The sequence below is a fragment of the Pyrus communis genome, chromosome 8, assembly GCF_041283825.1.
Source record: "Pyrus communis isolate YQ-2024b chromosome 8, ASM4128382v1, whole genome shotgun sequence".
NCBI classification, from domain to species: Eukaryota; Viridiplantae; Streptophyta; class Magnoliopsida; order Rosales; family Rosaceae; genus Pyrus; species Pyrus communis.
Window position 1 is genome coordinate 19,832,208 of NC_142572.1, and position 26,953 is coordinate 19,859,160.

The 26,953-nt window shown below is 37.7% G+C and overlaps 3 protein-coding genes across 3 annotated transcripts; 2 read left to right on the plus strand and 1 right to left on the minus strand.

Moving 5' to 3' along the window:
- The first annotated feature begins 5,205 nt into the window (after positions 1–5,205).
- On the plus strand, positions 5,206–9,710 carry LOC137717668 (mitogen-activated protein kinase kinase kinase 5). Its single transcript, XM_068457105.2, has 10 exons — positions 5,206–6,011; positions 6,130–6,894; positions 7,012–7,099; positions 7,422–7,484; positions 7,574–7,737; positions 8,089–8,164; positions 8,312–8,371; positions 8,458–8,583; positions 8,757–8,944; positions 9,079–9,710. Exons 1-9 carry the CDS (start codon positions 5,620–5,622, stop codon positions 8,934–8,936), a joined length of 1,914 nt encoding a protein of 637 aa, XP_068313206.2. The 5' UTR covers positions 5,206–5,619; the 3' UTR covers positions 8,937–8,944; positions 9,079–9,710.
- Positions 9,711–18,465: 8,755 nt separating this feature from the next.
- On the plus strand, positions 18,466–24,711 carry CTC1 (conserved telomere maintenance component 1). Its single transcript, XM_068458178.2, has 16 exons — positions 18,466–19,635; positions 19,733–19,851; positions 19,929–20,003; positions 20,125–20,203; positions 20,303–20,365; positions 20,447–20,524; positions 20,687–20,884; positions 21,251–21,355; positions 21,493–21,771; positions 21,951–22,412; positions 22,507–23,088; positions 23,175–23,266; positions 23,378–23,609; positions 23,734–23,848; positions 24,031–24,365; positions 24,452–24,711. The coding sequence occupies exons 1-16, from the start codon at positions 18,526–18,528 to the stop codon at positions 24,623–24,625; spliced, it is 4,098 nt and encodes a 1,365-aa protein (XP_068314279.2). The 5' UTR covers positions 18,466–18,525; the 3' UTR covers positions 24,626–24,711.
- A 588-nt stretch (positions 24,712–25,299) lies between these two features.
- LOC137718118 (uncharacterized) lies at positions 25,300–26,251 on the minus strand. Its single transcript, XM_068457624.2, has 2 exons — positions 25,922–26,251; positions 25,300–25,697 (listed from the first exon to the last, which is right to left on the minus strand). The coding sequence occupies exons 1-2, from the start codon at positions 26,249–26,251 to the stop codon at positions 25,539–25,541; spliced, it is 489 nt and encodes a 162-aa protein (XP_068313725.2). The 3' UTR covers positions 25,300–25,538.
- Between the last annotated feature and the right edge of the window lie 702 nt (positions 26,252–26,953).

A 26,953-nucleotide genomic window follows, 5' to 3' on the forward strand; every position in this document is an offset into this window, starting at 1 on the left:
ACCAACTACAAATGTGCTTGTAAGAATTGATGTCCCCGTTAGACAAAATAAAGTGGCAGCGAATAATTCATTTGGTGCACACTTGGAGCATGGTAGACCCCCAAGTTCAAAAGATTTAGCCCCTCAAAAAAAAAAAGATGAGGGTACAACTGAATCCAAATGAAATCATTCAGAAAGAGAAAATGAATGACAAATCCATAATTCATGATTCTGTACTTTCAGAAAAGGAAAATGTCATTGATGAGCCACATGTTCCTAAAGAGACAAAAGTACATGAAGGCAAAGAAATCTCCATAAATTATGCATGTACTAATGAATTGCGAGATCGAAATGAAATAATCTTCAACGACATGTTCGCATTCACAGTAGCCATTGAAATCATATTAAGCGATGATATTGAGACTCACTCTGTTGATGAATGCAAACAGAGACAAGATTGACCTAAGTGGAAAGATGCAATCCAAGCAGAATTAAATTTCTTACAAAGGCGAAGTGTTTTTGGACCGGTAGTCCAAACTTCGCCTGGTGTAAATCCCATAGGTTACAAATAGGTATTCACAAGAAAACACAATGAGAAAAAGGAGATTGCATGTTATAAAGCAAGACACGTTGCATAAGGTTTTTCACAAAGACCTGGAATTGATCATGAGGACACATACTCTCCTGTAATGGACCCAATTACGTTCCGTTACTTAATAAGTTTGGTGATTTCAGAAAAACTTAATATGCGACTTATGGATGTCATCAACACGTATCTATATGGAGAATTAAATATTAACATATATATAAAGGTCCCAGAATGAATTAAGTTGCTTGAAAGGACTAACAAACCACGAGGTATGCTCTCAATCAAATTAAAACGATCATTATATGGCCTGAAGCAATTTGGATGAATGTGGTATAATTGTCTCAATGAGTATTTGATCAAAGAAGGATATATCAACAATGTCATTTGCCATTGTGTGTTCATTAAGTAATCAAATTCTAGATTTGCTATAGTGGCAGTATATGTCGATGATATGAACTTAGTTGGAATCACTGAAGAGCTCAATAAAACTGCTGAATATCTGAAAAGCGAATTTGAAATGAAAGATCTTGGAAAAATAAAATATTGTCTCGGCCTGCAGATCGAGCATTGTGCTAATGGAATTTTGGTCCATCAATTAGCTTACATTGAAAAAATCCTGAAACGATTTGGCATGGACAAAGCTTATTCACTTAGTATGCCAATAATCGTTCGTTCTTTGGACATTAAGAAAGATCCATTTCATCCAAAATGAGATAATGAAATGGTCATTGGTCTAGAAGTATCATATCTGAGTGCAATAGATGCTTTATTATATTTAGCACAATGTACTAGACCGGATATAACTTTTTTAGTCAACTTGTTAGTAAGGTATAGTTATGCTTCAACAATTCGTCATTGGAAGGAAGTCAAAGATATTTTACAAAACCTTCGTGTGACAACAGACATGAGTCTCTTCTACTCAGAGAAATCCACAAATGATTAGATTCTTGTTGGATATGCAGATGCTGGTTTTCTCTATGATCCGCATAAAGCCCGCTCACAAACTAGATATGTGTTCACTAATGGAGATACATCAATCTCATGGCGCTCAACAAAATAAACATTAGTTGCTACCTCTTTCAATCACTCAGAAATACTTGCTTTACATGAAGCAAGTCGTGAATGTTATTGGTTAAGATCAATGATCCATCATATCTGGAATTCATGTGGTCTACCTTCAAAGAAAGACATTCCAACTGTCATTCATGAAGATAATGCAGTATGTGTTGTCCAAATGAAGGAAAAATTCATCAAGGGCGATAAGACTAAACACATATCTTCAAAGTTTTTCAATGCACATGAGATTTAGAAGGCTAAAGTTATTGAAGTCAGACAAATCTGTTCCAATGAAAATCTGGCAAACCTGTTCACCAAATGTCTACCTAAATGCACGTTTCAGAAGTTAGTGCAAGATACCGGATTACGTTGGCTTACCAATTAGTTAAATTTGAAGAATGCCGAATCAGGGGGAGTCTTCATGATACATGTCTGTTGTACTTTTTTTCCTTCAACTAGGATTTTTCCCACTGGATTTTTCCTATCAAGGTTTTAACAAGGCAACACAAGCATGGTTAACATTATATCAACAATCCAGGTAAAGTTGTACTCTTTATCCTTCGCTATGGTTTTTTCCCAGTGGTTTTTTCCGAGCAAGGCTTTAACGAGGCAACTGATGTTGATATTATAGGCATCCAAGGGGAGTGTTGTAAAAGTTGTGGGTGAATGCCCACATGCTTTTGGCAAAAGGTGAGAAGATTTTACAATAGTGATCATGTTGTTGTTGTATGAAGTTTTCAAAGAACACTCATTTCACCTTTATAAGTTTTCGTGGAAGTGGCTTTATTTAAAAAGCACTCCATGTGTGATCACAACACCCTGCAAAAGAAAACAACTAAAAGTAATAATATCAGTATCCCTTACTTCATCTTTTTATCTACTATTCTTTTGTTATAGTTACGACACTAAACAGTATGATATTTTGCACCCGTTTTGTTCATGTCTCTAACAAAGGTTATTTCTCTAACTTTTGCCTATTTATAACTTGTCTTTATGTATGTTATATTCCAAATAATTATGTTCTCTATCCTTTTATTTTAAAAAGAAAAAAACTAACATCTTGCTACAAGCATAAGCGTGTAGCAATTGACTTTTTGATTGCTTTAATTGTATTTATTTTATGTTTATAGTTTTTTTCATTGAAATATACTTTGAACAATGATGAACTTACTAACCATCTCCATTTATATATATGGATTATCTTCTTGTTGTTTTAGCTACTTATTCAACGTGAATTCAACTGTCTTTATTTGAATTTTTAAATAGATGAAATTATGAAAAAACCAATACATGTACAAGAAATTTTTTTTAAAAAAAAATTGACTTTACAGTCTAATGAAATATGAAAGAAAAAGACAGTCAAAAAAGAATCAGTAAAAGTTTCTGAGAAAATGTGAATGTCAACTGTTGAGGTCTTTAGGTTTTTTTTTTTTTAACAAACGATATTATTTATACTAAGCGGGAAGAGGTGGGCTTATCTCCCAATGGATTAGCAATAATATGATTCAAACTCACATTTGGTGAGAATTAAACCTAAAACCTCTCATTTATAAGTGAAGAGGAATACCACTAGACTGTAGTACTAAGTAACATTGAGGCCTTTAGGTTAGAGTTTGTTAAACGCAAAGGTAAGCTTAGAAATTAAGGTTTGTGGCATGGGATGACAAGCCTTAATGCATGCCGACCCGACAGCACAGCCGGACGACGACCAGCTGCCCAAGAATACTATGATTTAAGAGAGACAGAAAGTGATCGAGAAGGAGGAGGAGGAGGCGGCTATTCAAACCCAAAATTTGGCATGGGATGGGAATCAACGTACGTATAAAGTCATGCAACGTTGAGTTGCCTCGGTTGCGTCGGATGCCTCAGTTGCCTGGGTGAGTGGGCGTTGCGTTGTCGGGTTGACGACGATGAGGTTCTGGTATTCCAACACTTGAACATTAATTACGCGTTTTACAAGCAAGACATTAGACTTTTTATACAAATTGCTTCGTGAAAAAAAAAAAAAGTGTAAAAGGTAAAGTCAAGAATATGAGAGAATGAAATAACTCGTCTTTCCGGCAAATTACTTCCGTTTAGGTGCGGTCTGCTTGGTTTTGAAATTTTTGTAGTTTTGCTTGTTTTATGGGAGGATATGTGGGCACATGAGAAAATATAAGATTATGAATGAGAATATTCGAAGTAAAGTAGGAGTAGCCGAAATTGAAGGAAAGATGAAAAAAAATCAGTTACGATGGTTTGAACATATAAAACGAAGGCTTACTGACGCTCCGGTTAGAAGATGTGATTACGGGACAGAGGTTCAGGGCCAAAGGGGTAGAGAACCTAGGAAGACTTTGGAAGAAATTCTAAGAAAAGACTTAGAATACTTGGATCTAACGGAAGATGTGACACAAAATCGAGAGTAATGACGTTTTAGGATTCATACAGCAGACTCCATTTATTGGAAAAATGCTTTGTCGTTGTTGCTGCTTGTTTTATAGGGCTCTTCTTTATAATTGTTCATTTTATTATGGGGAAAAAAAATATGAGAAAATTAATAAGCATGAACTACCCACACAATCAACGAAAATTTTAGTATGGGAGTTATTAAAAATTCCATATTGTGATGTGAGGATTACATAATGGAAATTACATATTGTGATGTGAGACATACAAAACGGTTGATTCGACCAGTTGTAGTGCAAATGGTTATCCAAAAACACACATTATTAATAAACGTTAAGAATTTGACAAAAAGCTAATTTTAAGATACGGTAATACGCTTTTCTTTCATTGAGAGATTAGTATTGATTTTGAGTAAATACACATGGTTTATATGGTCCAAAATGCCTAAGACTTTTCTTTTGACCAAAGAACATTTTAAATTACTCTAATTTAGTACAACGAGACTCAAACTCTTTCACTCGAATAAGAACACGACAAACTACAGATCAAATCTCTTTATACCAAGAACAACGTACATAATATGAATAAGCCGTCACATGACGTTCCATATCAATAAAATAAGAACAAGTGGACACAAACTTACAGATATTTATTATCAAATAACATCGCTGTAACAACATACATATATCATAATATTTCTCCTAGTAAGTCTCCCTCTCTCCCCAAAAGATATAAAACGTCGAAGAACACAGTAAAACAGCCTAACACGGTATCAACCGGACCGCAAAAAGATCAAATCCAAATCGTTTTTCACATTTCCATTGACAAAGTCCTCATCCTCCTCCCCTCAGCTCAGCTGAGTGACTGAGTCAGCTCCTCGAACTCAACTCAACTATGCCTTGCAGTACGCATACGGCGTATCTTAGCTTTCGTCACCATCTTTATTCCTTAAAATTTAAAAACATTTACCTTCAAAAGAAGGACAAATTTTTAATTGTGAAGGTACATTACGTGTTTTTATATAAGTAATAGGAAATTTTAGTTTTCAAGTTATTAACTTTTTAATATACATATCTTACCATTTATATAATAATACATAATGTATTACCTCGTGTGTCGATCACACTAAAAAAATCTTTGCACACGTCAGTACTTTCAAGTATTAATTAATCTAAATTAAATTAAATTAAAGTGAATAAAAATGGAAGAACTAGAAGGTCGTCGCGTGCCTTGACATTGTGAACACACCCACATCTTTCGTTGGGTCGTCGTCTTCTTCTTCTTCTTCTTCTTATCGGACTCCCCAAACCCTCCAACACCACCGACGACAACCTCGAAACTCAAGGGTCTCCCAGTTAGTCATCTCCTAATCACATGATTATGTCTTAAACTGGAAGGATTATTGTTTTTTCCAAGTACTTTTTTTTTATAAAATTCAACATGTTTGAATTTTAATTCTCAAGGAAATTCAGATCAAAGCGAGCGAGAAACGACGCAGCATCTTCCTCTTCCACATATGTAAAAAAAAAAAATCTGAGATTCTGATACTTCAAGACGACGGCTTTTAGCTTAAGCTTCTGCTACAAGTGCTTTTCTCGAAAGCCCAAATGCCTTCTTCTTCGTTTCCTCTTCACAAACCCTGCAGAACTACAACCTCCTCCTCCCCTGGTTCTTCTTCTTCTTCTTCTGCTACTTCCTCTGCTCCTGCTCTGAAACAGGACAGTGGTGGGGGCAGCAGCGACCAGAGCCCGCGGCGGCTCACCCGGCAGAGGAAGCTCCGCCACCTCAACAGCCAGGACCTGGGTTCTACCCTCCCTGAAAAATCTTACTCCTCGCCTACTTCTCCGGAATATTCGACCCAGAAGTCAAGATCGCCGGGTTGCGGGTCCAAGTCAAACCACTGGTCTTCTGCGCCTGCTGCTCCGCAGCCCTTGCCGCTCCCTGAATCGCACGTGACCCGGAAACCCGAATTTGCTAAAGATGGGTACTTTGGCTGCAGGTAAAAGAGAAGCCTTTAGAATTCATCAGGTTTTTTGTTTGTGGGTATTTGATAAGTGCTTACTATGTGTTTGTTAAAATGCTGCACTGGGGTGGTTTTTTACTGTTTGAACTATCAGGAAGATCAAAAGTCACACAACCTCAGGATCTGCAGCGCCGAGTTCTTATTCGAGTCAAGTTGCCACAACCTCGGGAGGATCAGCAGCACCAGCGAGTGCCTATTCGAACAATCGTCGAGGGGCACTCTCCCAAGATGCTAACAGTGGTGGTGGTTTCTTTAACAACTTTGGTCTGAATATTCTTTCTAGGAAAGCTCTGGTGAATGGTGTATCAAGGCATCCTTTTAGTCCCCAAAGATCGAAAACGGTCGATAGTTATCCTATACTTGTTGCCCCCACTTCACCCGTTAATTGTTCAAGCAACTGCCATAGGGGAACGCCGCACGAATATGAAGCTTGCAACACCAGCAGGAGTGCTCCAACAAGTCCCTTTTCAAGTCCTGCAGTTAGTCCCAGGAGATCAAATCCCACGGCGGATTTTTTCACTTCTTTTGGGGCTCCCCACGACCAAAATCAGGACGCCTTTCCTCCAAGATTATCACCAAATAGACCTGCTCATAGCCCCAGCCATTCTCCTACATCTCGAAGTCCACGCTTCAACCAGAAAATTTCAAATGGAAATGCATTTCCTTTGCATTCTTTAGAGAGGGCTGAAAGTATTAGCCAAGTCAGTGCCCACCCTTTGCCTCTGCCGCCTCCACCACAGCAGTCTGTCATGCCGTACAATGCAGAAGCTCTATCCACATCATCAATGAAAGGTCAATGGCAGAAGGGAAAACTTATTGGGCGTGGCACCTTTGGTAGTGTTTATCTCGCAACCAACCGGTATGCTAGTCCCCGGAAGCTTTGTGCTACTTTCTCTTGACTTTATTCTGCAATGATCATTATTTTGTTTTGTTCTTTTGAATTTAGCTCTTTTAAGATTTTCTGATTATATGACAGTGAAACCGGGGCCTTATGTGCAATGAAGGAAGTTGATGTCATTCCTGATGATCCTAAAGCTGCTGAATGTATAAGGCAATTGGAGCAGGTCCTTTTCTGGAGTCCTTTACCAGTTTCAATTCATAGAGCAGTTGTAGCTTATTGTTGTCTACCTTTAGATTTCTCTGGACCAACCAAATCTGCGGATTTAGGGAAAGTTTTGCATGTACTTGCACTGTGTCTGCATGTGTCGATCATAGGAAGGAATGAGTTGGTCGATATTTTCTGTAGGATAGAAGGTCAAAACCCTTCATAGTACATCTCTTCGCATATGATCAAATTACATATCAGTTGTGCTCAACTATGCTACTGGACATTCTGGGGTAGCTTTTAATGTTTCCCATTCTGTTCTTACTAGCTACCTGTTGCAGGAAATCAAAGTCCTCCGCACTCTAAAGCATCCAAATATTGTGCAGTATTATGGTAGTGAGATGGTGAGTATCTTTCTTACATGTGAAAGTTTATTAAAATCTAATCTTTGCAAGTTTTGCTAAATTGGGAAGTATTGTTTATGCATATGCAGACTGATGATCACTTCTACATATATTTGGAATATGTTCATCCTGGATCAATTAATAAATATGTCCAAGACCATATTGGAGTTATGACAGAATCTGTAGTTCGCAATTTTACTCGCCATATCCTCTCTGGGTTGGCTTTTTTGCACAGCATGAAGACAGTTCACAGGTGATAATAATGCTTGGTAGCAGATTTATATAACATATTGTGACCTCACTTATCTGTTAAAAGGAGCTTGTTACTTCACTAATTGCCTCGGCTCAACAAATGATGAGACAAGAAGAACCTTAGGAAAAATGTTTTTCTTCAAAGAGCATATTTGGATATACTGTAGAGATTCTTAATATTTTTCCAGCCGGGCAAAACATTTGGAGAATCACTGTTGCATTCCTTCCGAGCTTTCTTTGCCTTATTAATGATGTTCCAATGATTATTCTAAAGAAAGGTTATTTGCTGATCATGTTGTATTCCTTCGGAGCTTACTTTGCTTTATTGACGATGTTTGGATGTTTGTTCTAGGGATATAAAGGGTGCAAATTTGCTTGTTGATGCATCAGGCGTTGTTAAACTTGCCGATTTTGGGATGGCAAAACTTGTGAGTAATAAATTGTAAACACCTTCAGTTTGCTTTGGCTCCTGACATAAGCTTGACAAATCAATTTTTGAACAATCCAATTCATGACTCTGAGCACTCCCTGCAGTACTTTTGGGGTTTCATATTTAACTTACTTTTTGTATTCAGCTCAATGGGCAGTCGTACAATCTTTCTTTGAAGGGCAGTCCATACTGGATGGCTCCTGAGGTAAGCACATCATCATTATACACAAAATCGTAGATGGCCTGTAAACACTGTATATCGATTATATTTGCTTGGTTTGTTTCGTGCAGGTCATAAGGGCTGCAATGCAGAACAATGCTGATCCTGATCTTGCTTTGGCTGTCGATATATGGAGCTTGGGCTGTACCGTCATTGAGATGTTCAATGGAAAACCTCCGTGGAGTGACTTTACAGGAGTAAGTTCATGTTGAAACTTGTTATGTTTTATTCGTCATAGCTTTGGATTTTTTCAGAATATTGTCAACTACCCCTAGTTTCATGTGTACAGTAAAAATCCGACAACATGCGGTTCGAGAATGGCTTTATTGCTTTATAAGTTTTTAACATCATGTTGTCTTCCTTCTGCCAGCCTCAGGCTATGTTCAAGGTTCTAAACACCATCCCGGATATACCAGAAACATTGTCTGCAGAGGGAAAGGACTTCCTCCAATGGTGCTTCCGTAGGAACCCTATGGAGAGACTATCAGCTAGTGACCTACTTGAGCATCCGTTTGTAAGAAATTCACCCGTCAGACCTTTTCAATCGTAAACCTAATAGTAAGTTTTCAATTCAACATCCATAGGTCAATGAAGTTTGGAAAACTAAATTTCAATGGAAACTAGAGCCTGAGAGTTTTTTATATATGACCACTAAGTAGATATCTTGGCATGTTGCATGTGCACCATTGCAGGATAAATTGCATATATCGATCTCTCCACACACTTCTAATTGAGAGGTGGCTTTGCATCATTCTTCATCCTTGTCCCGAATTGCATCCCTTGTTCAAAGTCTCCAGCCATAAGCTTTTAAAGGAACCATGGAGCGGAAGTCCCAAAACCTCTGAAATCGGATGATATGGAACCAAATTTTATCTCACGTTCCATTTGGAAGAAGCCCTTTTCTTCAGGAATGCCAATGCGCAGCTCCAGCGGAGATTTGCCATTGCTTGGTGTGCCTCCGATGAAGTTGCATAAGCTTCACCGGTGAGTCAACTGAGCGGGATGTGGAAGCTGGTGTCGAGTTGAGGACTTGGAGCTAACACGGCGGGTTCATAGTCGGGGAGAGGATCGATTTTTCCGCGGAGTTAAGATTATTAGTAGGGAATCCAGATAGAGACTGTATACTCACTCCCTAAGAACAGGTGATGGGAGCTGGTCACCATTAATTTGTAAATACCAATTTCTGTGGATTCTGCAAATAGGAACTTTGAAACTTTGTTTCCCATGTTTGTGCAAAATGTTTGTGTAAAATGTCAAAAGATATTATCTATTTTGTATTTGGTGGCTGAGTTTTCGTTCCCCAATGAACATGTTAGTTTTTTAATTTTTTTTTTTTTGTTCGAGTGGGACCAATAGGTATAAATAAAATATGTTATATTTACTTTTCGGTGAAACTTAGGCCAATGAAAAATAAATAAGTTGTTCTGAAAGTGGTGAAAATATTTAAATAACATACTTTTTAAGTTTTCATTTGCCAATAAAGATTCTTGATTTTTTTGGTCCAAGTGGGACGCATACATATGAAAAGGGATTCTTTTCGGATTTCTTCTATCAAATTCATCTAATAAATAAATCTGAATGTTTAAAATTTGATTCAACGGCTAAAATTATTATAATTTTTCAAGATGCTCTCTTTTTTAGCTGTTAGATCAAATTTCAAGAGTTTGAATTCTTTGATTTGATAAATTTGATGAAAGGGATTCAGAAATTCCTTTCTCATGCATATTATATAAAACATTACTTTTTGGTGGGACTCAGTCAAACCAATGAAAAATAAATAAGTTGCTTTGAAAGTGGTGGAAACTATTTGAAAAATCAAAACAAAGCATTTGACGGTAGCAGCCTGATATCAAATTCCCATCAACCTTAACAAATCGGTTAGAGAAACATCTGCTGTCAAAACATAATGTTGGAGCATCTATTGTAAAATCAAAGTGGAGATGTTCTAAGTAGCTTGCAAAACAAAGTAAAAGTTCAAAGACAAAAGTGATACAAGGCTTATAGGTGGGTTTAGTCGGATCCCTTCCTTTTCCTGAGGATTCAGAGGATTCCATGATCGTGTTAGTTTATCGTATATCGTGCAGTCCGAAATCATTTAAAATTTAAAATTAAATATAATAGTACACAATGTACGAAAAACGGATACGATTACAAGATCCTCCAGATCTCTAGAAAAAGAATCCAGTGAGGATCTTTTTCTGGTTTAGTCAAATTGAAAGTGGTGAAAAATATTTAAATAACATCTTTTGAGTTTTCATTTTCCAAAGAAGATTTTTGAGTTTTTTGTTTAAGTGGGACCCATACATAAATATAAAATATTATTTTTTTGGTGAAACATAGTCAAACTAATGAAAAAGAACGTTACTTAATCAAAGATAAGTAGGAACTCCTACTCAAAACTCTTAATGTTTTAATCATAGAGTTTTGTACTTATAATAAGAAACGTTCATATTATGAATCACACTGTAAATATCTTCCCTACAAAAAATAAATTAAAACTAAGGTCGTTTAGTCAATCTATTGTAGCAAATATATAGACGGTTCGTAATGCTTTTACCAATACTGTTCATTTGTTTTTAAACAATTTGATGAGGCGACCTTAGTTTTAATTAATTTTTGACAAAAGCGATATTTATAGGGTGATTTATAATATGAACGGTTTTGATTATAAACATGAAATTTTATATATTGACAACGAACAATTTTGAAAAATTTTGAGTATGAATTCTTACTTATTTTTAAATAGCTAAGTATTGTTTAGTAAAGAATGAATAAGTTGCTTTGAAAGTGGTGGAAATTGTTTAAAAAATCAAAAGAAAGCATTTGACGCTGGCAGCTTGATATCAATTCCACATCAACTTTGAAAAATCGGCTAGACAAACATTTGCTGTCAAAACGTAACGTTAGAGCCCCCACCATGCAATCAAAGTTTGGGTTGAAGATGTTCTAAATGGCTCGCAAAGCAAAGTAAAAGTTCAAAGACAAATGTGAAACAAGGCTTATAGGTGGGTTTAGTCAAATTGACCATTTAAAAAAATATAAATATCCATGAATCTTCCTTTTTTTTATCTTTTTTTTATTTTATTATTATTTTTAAAAAGTGGGTACACGTGTTAACGGGTAAAGTATTACGCGATTTCCTTTTAAAATAATTGGATTTTTTTTTCTTTTCGAATTTAATCGGTTTAATCTCACATTCTCAACGGATAAAAGCAACTCCAGCAAAAGCTGAAGCCCGATGGACCGGCAACTTTGATGACCCAATAGCCCTAGCTATCTTCTCCAACCCATGCAGGCGATTGGGCAGGGGGGCCCAAGTGAGAGGCCCGGCTCGAATTTGTGGCCTCAAAAGCCTGAGGGCCAGGTAATGCCACGCTGACGTCAGGGTGATATCAGCCACAATTTAATTAATTTTCCATCAGGTGCGTGCATAAAACGTGCGCGTGGGGGCGCATCCACGACAACTTTTCAGGCGCTGGGGCCCATAACGTAAAGTTCTGAAATGTTACCGTTGTGGGGCACGTGGCGCGACGTCGTCTGTTGGATTTCAACGGATACCTTATCTGGACCGTTGGATTTCCAATGGTAAAAAAAAAAAAATTCAAACCTTCCGTAAACGGCTAGACACGTGGCACGTTATTCGAACCTTCAGCCGTTGGATTCAAGATCAACGGTCCACGTTATTCGCCTTTATAAATTTTAAAAAAAAATTCACATTAAAAATTTCTAAAATGTTATCGTTGTGCAGGTTGGATTTCAAATTTTTTTTTTTAATCCAACGGCAGAAATTAATTATGTTAATAAAAAATCCGAAAAAAAAAATTTAAATAAAAAAAAAAGTTGATTTTATTTTTCTGTAAATAACTTCTCATTATCTTCTACCTTACACCACAATTTTATATTTTCTCAAATACTTTCAATCACATTCCAATCTTTCTCTCATAGTTTCAATCCAATTGGTTTCCAACAAAATGACTAATGATGCAGGTACGAATTGGACGCTTACTGAAGATGTTACGTTGTGTTCTAACTGGGTTGAAGTTACTCATGATCCAATTACAGGTAATGAGATGCAGCTGCGAGAAATTTGGAGTCTCATTCATACCAATTATCTTGAGAAAATTGGTGGGAAAAGAACCAAAGAATTGATGTCCAATCGTTGGAGAATACTCAGCTAATCGTTTAGTCTTTGGAGAGATGTCTTGGGCACAAGCTAGTAGTAATCTTCGAAGTGGGAAAAATTTAGCGGATCAGGTAACAATATATTATTTATTTGTTTGTACTATACCCAAATTTACATTAGCTACTTTGATTGTAATTATTTCTTCTCCCGCATTATGTAGACACTTCAAGCACAAGCTTGGTATAATGCCAAAACCAAAAACAAAAACAAATCACTCACCCGATGGGAATGTTGGAATATTGTCAAAGATTGTCCTAAATTCAGAGTTGTGCTTGTCGATCCATAAGTTGTCATGAACAACACCCCTCTACACTCTACGCCCAATCATGCCTCGCGCGTTCATGAAACCGACATAGAGTAAATGCCGGAAACGCCCCCTGAACAAGCGTTGGGGTCGACCCGTTATCCAATTAGGCCTCAAGGTAAGAAGGCTTCAAAGAGAAAAGGGAGTGCTTCCAAGAATGATTATGCAAAATATATGGAAGAACTTGCTTGCCAAGGTAAATTGACTTTGGCGCGGGAAACAGCAAAATTTGAGGCTGATAAGGCTAGAGAGGAGGCAAAAACTGCAACTGTTGAGAGATTATTTCAAGCTAATGAGAGAGAAAGAGAGCTACTTAGGCAAGAAAAGGAAGAGCTTAAAGAAGAAAGAAGGGTTCAACAAGATTGTGACATTATGAAGCAGCCTATAGAGGCGATGTCTCCAAATTCTAAATATTTTTGGAATTCGGAGAATGCGAACGTGGTGCGAAGTAGGCATGCAAGAGAAGCGAGAGCAATAGGAAATGGTCCTAGCACCACAAGAGGATATGATCCTAGCACCACAAATTGGTTAGGTTATGATTTTCCATTCATGAGGGACTAGGGAATTTGTTTTTAATCGGAGCCCATAATTTTCCAATCACTTTGAGTTGTAATTTCTTATTTATTGAAAAAAGTACCTTATGTTGTTTCCAATTTATTAAATTTAGTACTTTATATTTATTTAATTTGGTAATTTATTTAAACTAAGAGAATCTTTATTCAAAGGACATAAACACACCAAATAAAATTAAATAAACATACCAAATAAAATTACAAACACACTAAATAAATATTAAAAAAAACTCACTAAATGAACTTAAAAAACACACCAAATAAAATTAAATAAACACACCAAATAAAACAAACACACTAAATGAACTTAAGTTTCTTAAGCTTGTTTCAATTCCCACTGGTGCTCTATCAAGTCAATTGTCGGGCATTGTGCATATATGGGTCCTGAAGTGCAGTATATCGTTGAATGAGCCTTTCATTGTAATGTCCATTCCTTTGTAATGGCTCGTGTTGCACGGGTTTTTCGGTGGAGTCATAAGCACAATATATTTGTATTCTGGAATTGTTCATCGCGTCTGGCTCATATTCATCAACGACATCATAATCGTACTCATCTTCGACAATCATATTGTGAAGAATGATGTATGTCATCACGATGGATCGAAGCGACTCTAAATCAAACATTCTGGCAGCACCCCTAACAATTGCCCAACGAGCTTGGAGGATAGCAAAACAACGCTCCACATTCGTCCTACACCCCTCTTGATAGCTTGCAAAGTGTTTTTCCTTTGCACTTCACGGACGTGGCATTGTTTTGACAAACGATGACCACCTTGGGTAAATGCCGTTTGCTAGGTAGTATGGCCCATGGTACTTATATCCGTTGACCCAGTACGTGACTCTTGGTGCTTTTCCATGCAGGACATCGTTGAACACTGGGGATTAGGTAAGGACATTAAGGTCATTTTGAGCTCCCGAAACACCAAAAAAAGTGTGCCAAATCCATGTATCAAATAATGCCACCGTCTCCAAAATGATACTTTTTCCTCATTTTCTATCCCCATAAGCTCCTTGTCATGCACTTAGACAGTTTTTCTAGGTCTAGTGCATACAGTTGATGCTTCCAATCATCCCAGGAAAACCTCACATTTCGCCCTTCTTTAGAAGCCTTTGCAAGTCCATCTCAGTAGGTCTCCGAAGGTACTCTGTGGTGTAGATAGATTCGATTATGGAGCAAAACCTCATCAGGGACTCAAGAATGGTTGATTTCCTCATCCTCGTTATCTCATCCACTAGGTTTGCAGATGCTCTATATGCAAGCATCCGCAAGGCAGCAATGATTTTTGCACAAAGTAAGAATCATGGTTGCAAACAGCAATCATGATTTTGTTGAACAAATGTCGTTCTATTCTAAAACGACGTCTAAAGTACGTATTAGGGAATGCACTGTTACGGACAAAATAATCGTCCAAGATATATGTACTTTGTCTTTGCCTGCTTCTATCAATGTTTGATAGGATTGTGAGGCTCTTGGGCTTCTTGCTTCATCATCTCTCATTTTACGTTCCTTATCCTCATCCTCTTCCATTTCATTTTTGCCCACCTAAAGATTGAACCTTTCTTCCCCTTGCTTAAACATCCCCTTGCTTAAACAATTATTTCTCTTGTTCATCGATTTCCCACAACATCCTTGAAGAAGACATTGTAAGAAGGAAGCATAAACTATGAATAATGGTAGAGATTTTGATTTTGGTGTGTGATTTCTTAGGATTGATGGTGGGTTATATGGAGGAATAAGAAATTATTATGTTGTAGATAATGTCACTTGGCATGCCATCATTCGTTAAAAATATGATTGAAATCTATCCTCAAAGATTGTAAACAGATTGTGACACGTGGCGCTACGTGATTGGTTAAAAATCTTATCGGAAATCTATCCTTAACGATTTTGAAAAGGTAACAACACGTGGCACGACAACATTGGATAAAAATCTTATCAAAATCTATCCCCAAAAATTATCTTTTCAACTAATGACACGTGGCGCAACGAGAACGATTAAAAATCTTATCCGAAATTACAAATAAAATTATTTTGTATTATTTTATAAAATAAAAAATACTAATATTTTATTGCCTATTGCCACGGCTATTCAGTTTAGGGGTGGAGATGCAAAAGACAGTTACTATTTATTAAAGGCAGTTACTGTTCACTGGATGGATTCAATAGTAAGTTGCCTTAGGGGGCTTTTGCAACGCTGGAGTTGCTCTAACGGGAATGATGCTTCTGTTACAACAATAGCTCCAACTAGCCATCTAACGGGCGCTGTTAGCAGCCTGAACCCTAAATTCGCCACCGGAAGCCCCAAATTCTTCAATGGGGAAGCCTCTTTGCTATGGTATTCAATTCCCTTTTTCCTTTCCGTTCCTAACTTTATCGCCGTCGTAGTTTTTCACGAAATCAATTTTGTTCTTTGATTTTTCGGTAGACGTAGGGAATGTTGAAGTTTCTCAAGGTCTAATCAATCGACTTTACAGCGACTTCTCTTATGGTATACATTTTGCAACGCCGACTTCCTCCTTGAGGGCCAGTGAACTTGAATTGGTAATCTTGCCTCTTGTTGTTAAATTTCTTAGAACATCTCCAATTAAGATGTCAGAAGATAAATGTCAAATGTTAATTTGACGACTGACGTGACAATGTTAGATTTTCTCTTTTTCCAATTGATATGTTTTTTTTTTATTATAAATAATATTTATAGGACCTATTTTAAAAATAAATCAATTAAAATAAATTTTTAAGATCTATAATTGGTACATTAATGAAATCCACACAATAAAATAATTAAAAATATGACATAACATTTTCTCATATGTCAAATTTGACATATGAAACCTCATATGTCAATCCACATAGGATTGACATATTCCTTGGAACTTGCTCCTACCTTCAAATTTGATTATATGCCATTCCACTTAGGATTTGACATCTTCTTTGGAGATGTTCTTAGAGCATCTCCAATGGAGATGTCAAAAAATAAATGTCAAATGTTAATTTGATGAGTGACGTGACAATGTCAAATTTTCTCTTTTTCCAACCAATATGTTTTTTTTTGTTATAAATGATATTTGTATGATCCATTTTAAAAATAAATCAATTAAAAGAAATTTCAAGATCTATAATTGATGCATTAATGAGATATGCATAATAAAATAATTAAAAACTATTTGACGTCACATTTTCTCATATGTCAAATTTAACATATGAAAACTCATATATCAATCCACGTAGAATTGACATATTGATTGAAGCTTGCTCCTACCTTTAAATTTGATTACATCATACGGCATTCCATTTAATATTTGACATCTTCTTCGGAGATGGTTTTAAGTTTTGGTTTTACACTCAATGCACGATTTATGGACGGTTTGAAAATGCTTTTTTAAAAAGCACTTCTGCTCAGAAGCATTTTTGGTAGAAGTGCTTTTATTAGGAAGTTATTGAATCCTCGCAAAGCACTTCCTGAAGGACTATCCCGAGCAGATTACTTTTACATGTCGGATACTGGAAACCGCGAGCTCCGAAAATGTCGCTTCGAGACGGGGAAAGGCTTTTCTATGCAGAACAGACTGATTACAGTTAAGGATTTTGGTTTATTTATTTTTTTGAAGTAAAATATCACATATTAAAACAAATTTAATTTGCTATAAGGAATTGGAAATCTGGAGATTAAGAAAATTAAAAACAAAAAAAGGCCGAACACTCCTGTTTATCTACCCTATTTTATCACAGTGCATCTTCGGCATCTTTGCACCACTGTTCGAATTCAGCGAAAGCTTCAAACAACTGCCCAGCCCCGTCATCCTCCTCCTCGTCGTCGGCTAGGGGTACCTTCTTCACCGCCCTCTCAAACACATTCCTCGCCCTCGCAACGTCGCCATTCTTCATCTCGAAGTTGGCATACCGAATCCAGTTCCCTGCTTCTTCAGGACGGCGTTGTACCATCCGTTCGTAAATATCTCTAACACTCTCGATTAGTTCATCCAACTTGACGGAGGAGTGCTCGCTGGAGTTTGTTTTCTACTTGGGAGGTCCGAACATGTTAGCGTTCTGGATCTCACCTGCCTGACGGAGAATTTGGTTGGCGTTGGCTCGGATTTCGTTGACGGAACTCATGGCTGTGAATCGGAAAAGAGAGGGTGATGGCTGTTAGAAGTAGAAGTTTGTATGCAGATCGATCGGTTTATAGAGACTCGTGTGTATATATATATGAGTATTTATCCCATAATTAGTAGGAGAGGATTAGAGGTAACAAGAAAAATCCAGAGGCAATTAGGAATCCCGTTCCCATTTGAAATAGGAAACTTAAAACTTTTCCTTGTTCGTAATTAGGTGGTTTAATTAGTTAATTAGGACAGACGGGAAGAAAGGGAGACAAAGAAAAAGAAAGACGTTGCCACGGGAAAGAGCCGCCCGCCACAGGCATAGAATAACGGAGAAGCCGCCCCGGAGGACGGCGCTGAGCGGAGCTGTGTCTAGAACTCATGCATGCAACTTTATCATCTCTAAGAAAACATGTATCTTACCGGATAATTGAGAAATTTACAGAAAATTAAAGTATTTTTCTTTTGTTGTCAAGAAAATTAAGTATTTTTCAAAAGTACATATTTATGTTTGTAATATTCAAATTAATTTATTGACTAATGGTAGAACTAAACAATAATAGCAACCACAATAGAACTTTATCTCACTAAGTGGACTGGAGTCTACGTCGGCAGTATGAATCTCATAACGTCAATGTTCTCATTAAGTAAGGTCGGCTCGGTTTTGGGGATAACTAAACAACATAAAAAAAAATTTCTTCTAAAAGATAACACATAAATTAAAGACTAAAAGATCAAAAATATATAAAGTATAACAAAAATCAAGGATTCATGGTTTTAAATGTTTGCATTTGCATTTGAGTGGATTTTCTGCGATAAAAATCCCCAGCATTGTAAACGTGACGCGTGTTTCCAAAGTGAAACGACAAGTCGTTGATGGGGTTTACAAACACCTTCGTTCCCGCTCCCGCGCGCCCCCCACTGCCTCTCTCACTCACTCTCCTCCAAAAGAGCTCTACCGTTCTCTCACTCCTCGTCAATGGAAAATGTGAGAATTCTCACAGTCGCAGAGCTACTCGCGCGCGGCCGTCCCCTTACCGCCACGTCCTCCATCTCTCCCAACTCGAACCAAAAGTCAAAGCTCCCCACGCGCTCCGTTCCCACCCACTCAAACCCTAGCCCCAATCCCAACCCTCGCCCTAAGTTTCTCACTCCTCTCGACCACTTCGCCGTCATCGTCGGAACCCTAGCCCTCCCCACTACCACCACCGCATCCGATTCTCCGTGCTCCTACAACACTTGCTTCCAATTCTCCGACGGCTCCGCCGCTTCCATCTGCTGCGATATTCTCGATTTTGACGCTCGGATTATCGGGAAGAAAATCAATGTTCTCGCTTGGAATTTCATTCCCTTGAAACGCAGCGGCGGGTTCTTGGAGATTATCAGATGGAGCTTTCAAGATTCCAATGGCGGACTACGTCCCTGCAGTTCGAATTTCATGTATGTTCCTCTGGCTATAGGCTCTTCGACTGGCCGCGGAGATGGATCCAGAGCTCGGCATGGTATATTCGGCACATTGGATTCGGTCAGCCCTTTGTCCACTGTTCCGTGTACAGCCGGTGAGAACAATTCGAACACCAATAAGGCTTTGGATTCGAGCCATTCCTCGAATTTCCAAGGCTTTTTACTCCAATTTATGGTCTGTGAGTGCAAATTTTGTAGTTCAAAGGAATCAATTCTGGCCCTGAAGGATTCAGTTCGAGGGAAAAATACACATTCTTTTACCAAACCAATGTTTGTATATTGTTCCGGTTCTGCTTCATGTTGGCACCCTGTATTTACGAAACTTGTAGGAAACGTTGTTGCTTTGTCGGGCTTGAAAAAGAAGATGGTTTTTATAGGAAAGAAAGAGTCTAAACTAATGTATGTAACTACGGAAACTTCTGCATTGCATCTGCTTAGATCGTCCAAAAACTGGTTGCCGAAATGTACAGCTGATACAAAAGGAAAAGGTGAGTGTGGCACGTATAGAGGGCTAGTCAAAGGGGTGTATATGCACGGGATGGTTGTCGAGCTGGACAATGAGGTGTGGCTTTTATTAACTGATCAACTGCTTACTCCACCACATAGTCTAAGGGCGGGTGCTCTCGTAAGTCCTATAAATTTTGTTCCTTTCCCGGACTTGAAATATTTTGATCTATACTATTTGTCTATTTATTTTCTTTTAATTCTTGGCTTCTCCATAGGTTACTGTGAGAAATACCCATTTTGTGAATCCCAGATTTTCTTGGACAAGAATGCTTATACTTGGTGCTTGCTTTAAGACTAGTGTTACTGTGGAATCTTTCTCTCCATTGGAAACTGGGTAAAGCCATGTCTTTTGAATTGTACTTGAGATTCCCAGAATCCATGTTCACAAAGTTATCTAATTGTGAGCTGCAGGTGTCATGTACTTTTACATTCACAGAGTTCGTTGGAGAAGTTCGTTGAGTCCTTAGCATTTTCTGCCAGATTATGGTATTGGTTTCGGTGATTTCTATATTGTGTGTTTGGATGGGAAATTTAGTGGTTTGGTGTTCAATGTTTAGAGTATATTACTTTCCTGTTTGGTTTACTAAGTAAGATGGTTGGGTTTCAGGGTATTGCTTGTTGCCACATGTTTCCGGAAAAAGTTTGCTGGTATCTTATCTGAAAAGGAGATTTTGGGAACAAAATATGTAATTTACTTCTGAACTGGAATTCTTTTTTTTTTTTTTCCATAGTAGTTGTTATGTTATATCTAAAAGGTGAGTTGGATGGTTGGAAGGTGCTGCCAGAAGGAAGGGTTGGTTCAGACGTATGCTAGTTCACATTTTCCTTCTTCGATGCATAAAACTCGGGTAAATTGGTTTTACTTTGGTAGAAACAAACTTAGTCTTTTTAAAGTTTCTGTCAAGATCTTAAATAGTTTCTTTTTGCAGCATGGAGTATTCACAGAACTTTGCAACCATGATTCATGTGTCTGCAGTTGTGAACCATACATTGGCAACCTGAATTTGGTATGTCCATGGCCAGAATCATTTAGGCAATCCACTTTTGCATCGACTTGCTCTGTTTTATATTGGCACATTCAATCTAATATAGATTTTTCAATTTCTTATGGTTTTTTGGTGTTAGGTTAATACTGAAAAGTAACTGTCATATTCTTTTCTTAAGTTCAGGTAGTGCCCTTATGTATTTTCATATGCCGTTGTGAGGCCTTATGGATGACTGCAGTGCAGTTGGAAAGTAACTGTGGAAATTTGCACGATAACAAGAAATATAGCCTTCAATTCTGTGAAGGGACATCTCATGTTCAGTCAGTTAGAAAGATTTTTTCAAGTGAAGATCTAGGTGTAACTTTGATTGGAAGTTTGAAGGTTCGTGGTTGGTTTTGTATTTCCTAATGTCTTTAGTAATACTGCTGATACCTATGCCAGTTATCTAAACTGTTTTACACAACAACAGTACATGATAATATCTGAGTACAAAATGCTGGTGAAGTAATTGAAAGGTGTAGGTCATTGTGACAGAATATGATTTACTATATTGACACTCAATATTCAGGTGTTAGCATTAAAGAGTTGAATCTCATAAATAAAAGAAGCAATTTTATAGTCCAAATTTGCACAACTTTCGTTGTTTTACCATCTCTATCATTGTGTAATACTATAATGTATGTGTAATTCAACAAATTATTATTTATTGCAGTTGATTTATTCTACATTTCATATTCCATTATACAGACTTCTCCATCTTCTGGAAGACTGCAGTTGGTTGATGCAACTGGGAGCATTGATGTTCTTGTACCAGACCTTCCATCAACTCAGGATGCCAGTAGGATATACAAGGTCGTGATTGACAATAGTGTTACCACTCATTCTCCATTAGAAATAACCACCTTTCTGGAATGAGATAGCTATTAATCGGCACATGTCCAATATACCTTTTTGTATCTGGACTCACTTAGTTCTGTTTGGCTTTCCAGGTAGTTGACTACAGTCTTGTTATTGAAGGAATGCCCCGGTCTGAGGATTGTACAGGATTGCTTGACAGTGATTTATTTTCATGCAGAAACATCTTTCATCTGATACCATTGACAAGAAAGATGAACTTAACAGTTTATGTTTACTTTCGCCTGAGGAATTCTATGTGCAGAAATCTTCCCTTTTATCCTTGTACTGGACTTGGAGAAGATGTGAAGAGACTTGAAAGTGAAACGTTTGACCTGCTTTTGGTTACCCACAAATTTCCGGTTCTACAGAAGGTATATTCCAAATTTGGCTTTTTAAATAATTTCTGTAATGTTTTTAAAGCTGCGTCTAGGAGCTCCATGTGTGTTTTCACAAACCCCAAAATGGAAGAGTGGGACCTTAATAGTAGACGTGGAAATGCTTTCTGTTTTCACTCTACTTATTAGTTATCGATTTATATGAATTTTAACAGTTTTCAGGTGATTTGGTGATAGCGAACCCTTCAAGTATGTTTGTGGAGGCCATAATCTTGCCTTGGAAATTATTTTTTTCTGGAAGTGATCAAATTTCATATCCAACTGAGGTTGTAGGAGATGATCCGAAGAATTCCATGGAACCTTCTCCCAAGAGACGGAAGGTTGATCACTCATCAAGCAGGGGTTCAACTTCCAGTATAATAGGCACTTCCAGTGAGCCAACCAGAGAACTGAGTTCTTGTTCTATTTACATGGAATCTAGTGAGAAACAGAGATATTGTGACTTGAGTTCTCGTGAGATATCTTGTTCAGCTAGGATTAGTGGAGTTAACAGTCAGAGTCTAGGTTCAGTTATCTTGCATTGCACAAGTGCCAAATCAAGTAATGGTGGCTTTTCCAGACAAAGTGGACAGAAGGTATTGCTGGAGTTTACATCTGAAAGTTTTTATAAGTATCAGGTACGCCAGATTTCTCCTTTTCCTGGCTAGTAGATGCTTGAGTAAATAATTTCGTAAAATAACTTGTACTAATTTTTATTTTCTTACATTTCAGTTGTTGCAGATTGGTTGTTATTATATTGCAAAGCATGATGGAGAAGATTCCTTTTGTAATCTCAGGGATTCTAGCTTTTCCAGCAGTGATTATATTCGTATCCCATCCAAGACCCATCTGTGGAGCCTTTCATTTACTCCTGATGAGAACTGTCAAAATAGTTCATCAAAAAATCTTCCATTAGATAATTCACTGATAAATGATGAGGTGGCTGCAGACCGTGATGAAGTACTTCTTCAGATGTCCCCTGGAAATGTTCCAGATATATCTCTCTGTCTCCCTGAAAATGAAATCGGTTTTGGAGAGGTAATCCTGACCGAATTGGAAGAGGGCCTGATCAAACCAGTCGTGACACCTGAAGAGATTTTAATGACTCTGCCTCTGCTGTCACTTGATTTGAACTGCCTATTTCCTCAGGGAAATCTATCATCTTTGTGTGGGCAAGTGCTTGCTGTTCATAGTGTTGAAGAGAATTCGGTCGATTCATTTTTGAACTATCAGAACATTGGTGATCCTCTGCAGCTGAGATTATTTCAGAGAGCTACAAGCAGCTGTATTCATGTTTTGGTGGACCATCAGATTGTAATTCTCTTCTCCTAGTTGTTAACTTCTTATTAAAATAAGATAAAATAGTGTGCCTATCTCATTTCATCATTTTAATCAAATAGGTAAGGCTATCTGGTTCTTGGAGTAAACATTCCTTTCCTGTCGGGTTCGGACCTGGTGTGGATGCAACGTTTCACCGGGTTCTTGAATTGCGGTATGCAATCTAATTAGTCTTTTCAAACATAATTAATTATCAGTTCACTTATTTAATGTTGCACTGCTATATATTAGTTTGACGGCTTGATGTCTATTCTTTGATTTCCAGGGGGCAAAATAGATGGATGTTGACATCTGCATCATTTATTGTAATCAATTCCATAAGGGCAGTATGCTTTAACAAAAATTCAGTAAGGGTAGTCAATGAATCGTGCAGTGACAAGCGCTCCAGTCCTGCTTCATACGTTCAGAATGATGGGCCTCTAGACGTTGTTTCTTCCGGTTTGATTTCAGAGTTTGCACGGTGCTTGGATTCCAAGCCAATGCAGTTTCATTGCAGGGTAAGTCTTATATTGTCTTGTTTCTCTTTACGATTGAATCTTGTATCTCCTTTTCTGCTTTTCACAATCGAGTTCCTGGACGGATGAAGCTTATTCTTGTGTATCAACATTGGCCATCGAACAGGTTGTTGCTATCCATATCGTGGTTTTGGAGAGGAAAATTAGAAATGTCAATCATCAGCCTACAGATCACTTCAGGCCATATCTTGTCAACATCCCGCTTGCTGGTTTTGTTTTGGGTAATCTGTTTATTTCTTCAGAAAGATGATCATATACAGCATTTTCGGCATTTTAAAGTTTAACACTTCGTTCTACATGAATGGATGAACAAGATTTCGATTTGCTATCCTTGTACTTCTTTTGGGCGTATCTTGTTTCCTTTTTCTAGTTTATGATTCGGCTTCTCTATTGTTACGTGTAGACGACGGCTCATCCCCATGTTGTTGCTGGGCTAATTCCGAAAGAGCAGCAACCTTGCTAAGGCTGTATGAAGAATTCCCAGTGTCGGCTTTTGATGCCAGTGGCTGGACCTTCAAGTGGATGAGAAAAAACAACAATGCATCTAGTGCCACCATCTACCATCTTGATAGAATTTTAAATAACCATGACCGAATTACAGTGAAGAACTTCGGATCAATGTTTGAGTCTTCCTATCAAGATCTCACTGTCTCTGTGAGTTCAGAAAACGCCCTCAGCAGCTACGACGAAAACCTCTTAAAGTTCATAATCTTTCACGCTTGCTTCAGCAAAATTTGGGTGAGTTGGGAACTGGTCACGCAGTAACTCTTCACTAAATTGCTCAATTATCAACTGCTTACGATACTTCTACTTCGACTTTGCAGACGATTGTGGGGAGGATGATGGATTCGAATGCAATCGAGCGGTTGAAGACGGCGAACGTTTTGGAAACGGAGGCGTCTGTGCATTCCATGCAACATGTATGGGCCAGAGAAGTTCACTACACAAGTCCTCTCACCGAGGCCAGGAATGTTTTACAACAACTGCTCGACGGGTGATTGTAAAATGTCAAGACCAAATTTATGTTCATATAACTCCATATCTTATAGCTCCCTTTTCTAATTGGTTTTCACGAATTTATACATATATCATATATTTTCTTAAAATTCAGGCAAACACATTTTAAAGAAATCTCAACATTAGCATTTTTCACAAAACTATTGATTTTGCAAATTTCAACAAAATTTGTACTTTTTTTTTTATTTTTTTGGTGGAATTTTCCCGACTGTTTTTATATATTTATTTTAAGGACTTGTAACATTTTCCTTTATGTGAATCAGTATTTTATAAACCCACCTTAAGATGCGCCTAGGCGGCCTTCAAGGCGGGGCGACCATGAAAATGCCTTTGCCTAGCAAGAGTAGGTTTTAACTTGCCAAAACGCAGTCAAGGTGGGCATGAGGAGTTAAATTGGGCTTCTAATTTTTTTAAAAGTTGCTGAAATCTGAAAAAAATTAGTCGAAATCTGCAACTTTGTTGCGAGTTTTGTCACTTTAAACTGAGTCACTTTTGCTAACAGTTGTTACCTCAGCATATTCTTTCTGTTAAACTTTTTGTTTTTAATATTATCTTACAAATCTCAAAAGACTTAAAAATAAGACATTTCTATAAGAGCATGTTATTACCTCAAGGCTTCTGCCTAAACAGGGCTATCATGAAACGCCTCGCCTAAGCCTTCGTCTTTTAAAACATTATTGAGAATGCAAAAGATTACATGAAATCTTGAAAATTGCATAAAATTTTGTGGAAAACACAAGTTTTTAGTTTTTATACTAAGAAGGTGCATTAGCTTGACCATGAGCAATCAAAGCATCCAGAATCTAATCAGCTTTCTGCCTATACAGACACTTAGTTGCATGAGAAAAAACAAAATAATCACAAAAACATGGAACAGCATTTGTGCTCTGAACTCTAGCTATTAGGTTTGTGAGGAAGCTTCATGTTGAGAAGATGAGAGAGGCCTGCTATTACGTGCAGTCGACTGCTCGGAATCCCCGTCTTTGCCGGTGCCCTCCCCTTCTTGTCCACTATAACAAAGCAAGGCACATATCTGATGACGTAAAGGAGGCGCTGCATTTGCATTTCCAGCGACGGAAAAACTGTCAGACAATCTATTAGCTTCAACGTGTATTCAAGCGCGGTTTCAAACCCAAATCGGTTATGTAATTTTCATAGCATTTCCTTGACACTACAAGCTTCAAAGTAACAAAAACCAGTGTGTTTTCATATTACAAAGTCGAAAAATTCAAGCATATAACATGTATATGGAGCAAAACGCTGAGGATGAAGGGTACCTCGGGAAGCCATTTCGCGTTCTCTGCATCTGCCATGACAATGTTAAGCCACTCCGAGTTTCTACTCTCACCATCCACAACAGAATCAAGCAAAGAATTGCACAGCCTGCATTTGGGTGAATAAAACTCAACCACCGTAGCCTCTTTCGCACTTGCCAATGCCGAGGCAAATGCTCGGTGCTCCGCCTCCCCCTGCTCTTCCGGACTCAAGATTGTTTTCGACTTCACATTCTTATCTTGGCGGGTTCTTGCATCGCATTGGAGGGGATTAAACGTAGGGGGTTTTAATGAAAAGCTCGCGGTACTGTTCACTTTAACGAAAAACAACATTTTTACACTAAAAAGTTAATTATGGTACTATTCACTTTACCCTTTATTTTGTCCTTATCGTTAAAACTAAAAGTTTTCAAACCTTTTTTGTTAGTTTTCCTTTAAACGTATTGGCCAACGAAAACGAGGATTGCGAAACTGAGCTTTAAATAGAGCCACTCCCGTGAAAACTTACAAAGATGAAATGATTGTCACTTTTGAAAACATCACACAACAACAAATACATCATTCTTCTCACCTTTTGCCGAAAGCATGTGGGCATTCACCCCACAACTTTTACAACAAAGATTACTTTTTATTTTATTTATTTTTTTGTTAGAAACAAACGGTAATAAATAGAGTGTCCTTAACTAACTGAGTTACAATTTTTTTGCAAGTTACTTTTCCATTGAATTCTCTAGGTTAATGGTGGTCCGCCACGCACCAACCCACGTTTAGTTGTTTCTAGAGGCCATCCCTCCCTAATCATACCCATAAACATGTTTTTCTCCCTCTAAGTGGAGTTTCGCCAAAATTCTAACCACAATCCCACTCGTCAACATTTTGACACCTTCCAGGCTTCCCCTCTCTTAGCTTTCCCATCCTAATTCTAAATGGTTGAAAAACGACATTGGCATGAGGAGAAAACCAAAAGCCACCATAAAATAGTTGACAAATCTTACATTTTATATCAACAAAAATGTTAATTTAGAACTCCCTCAA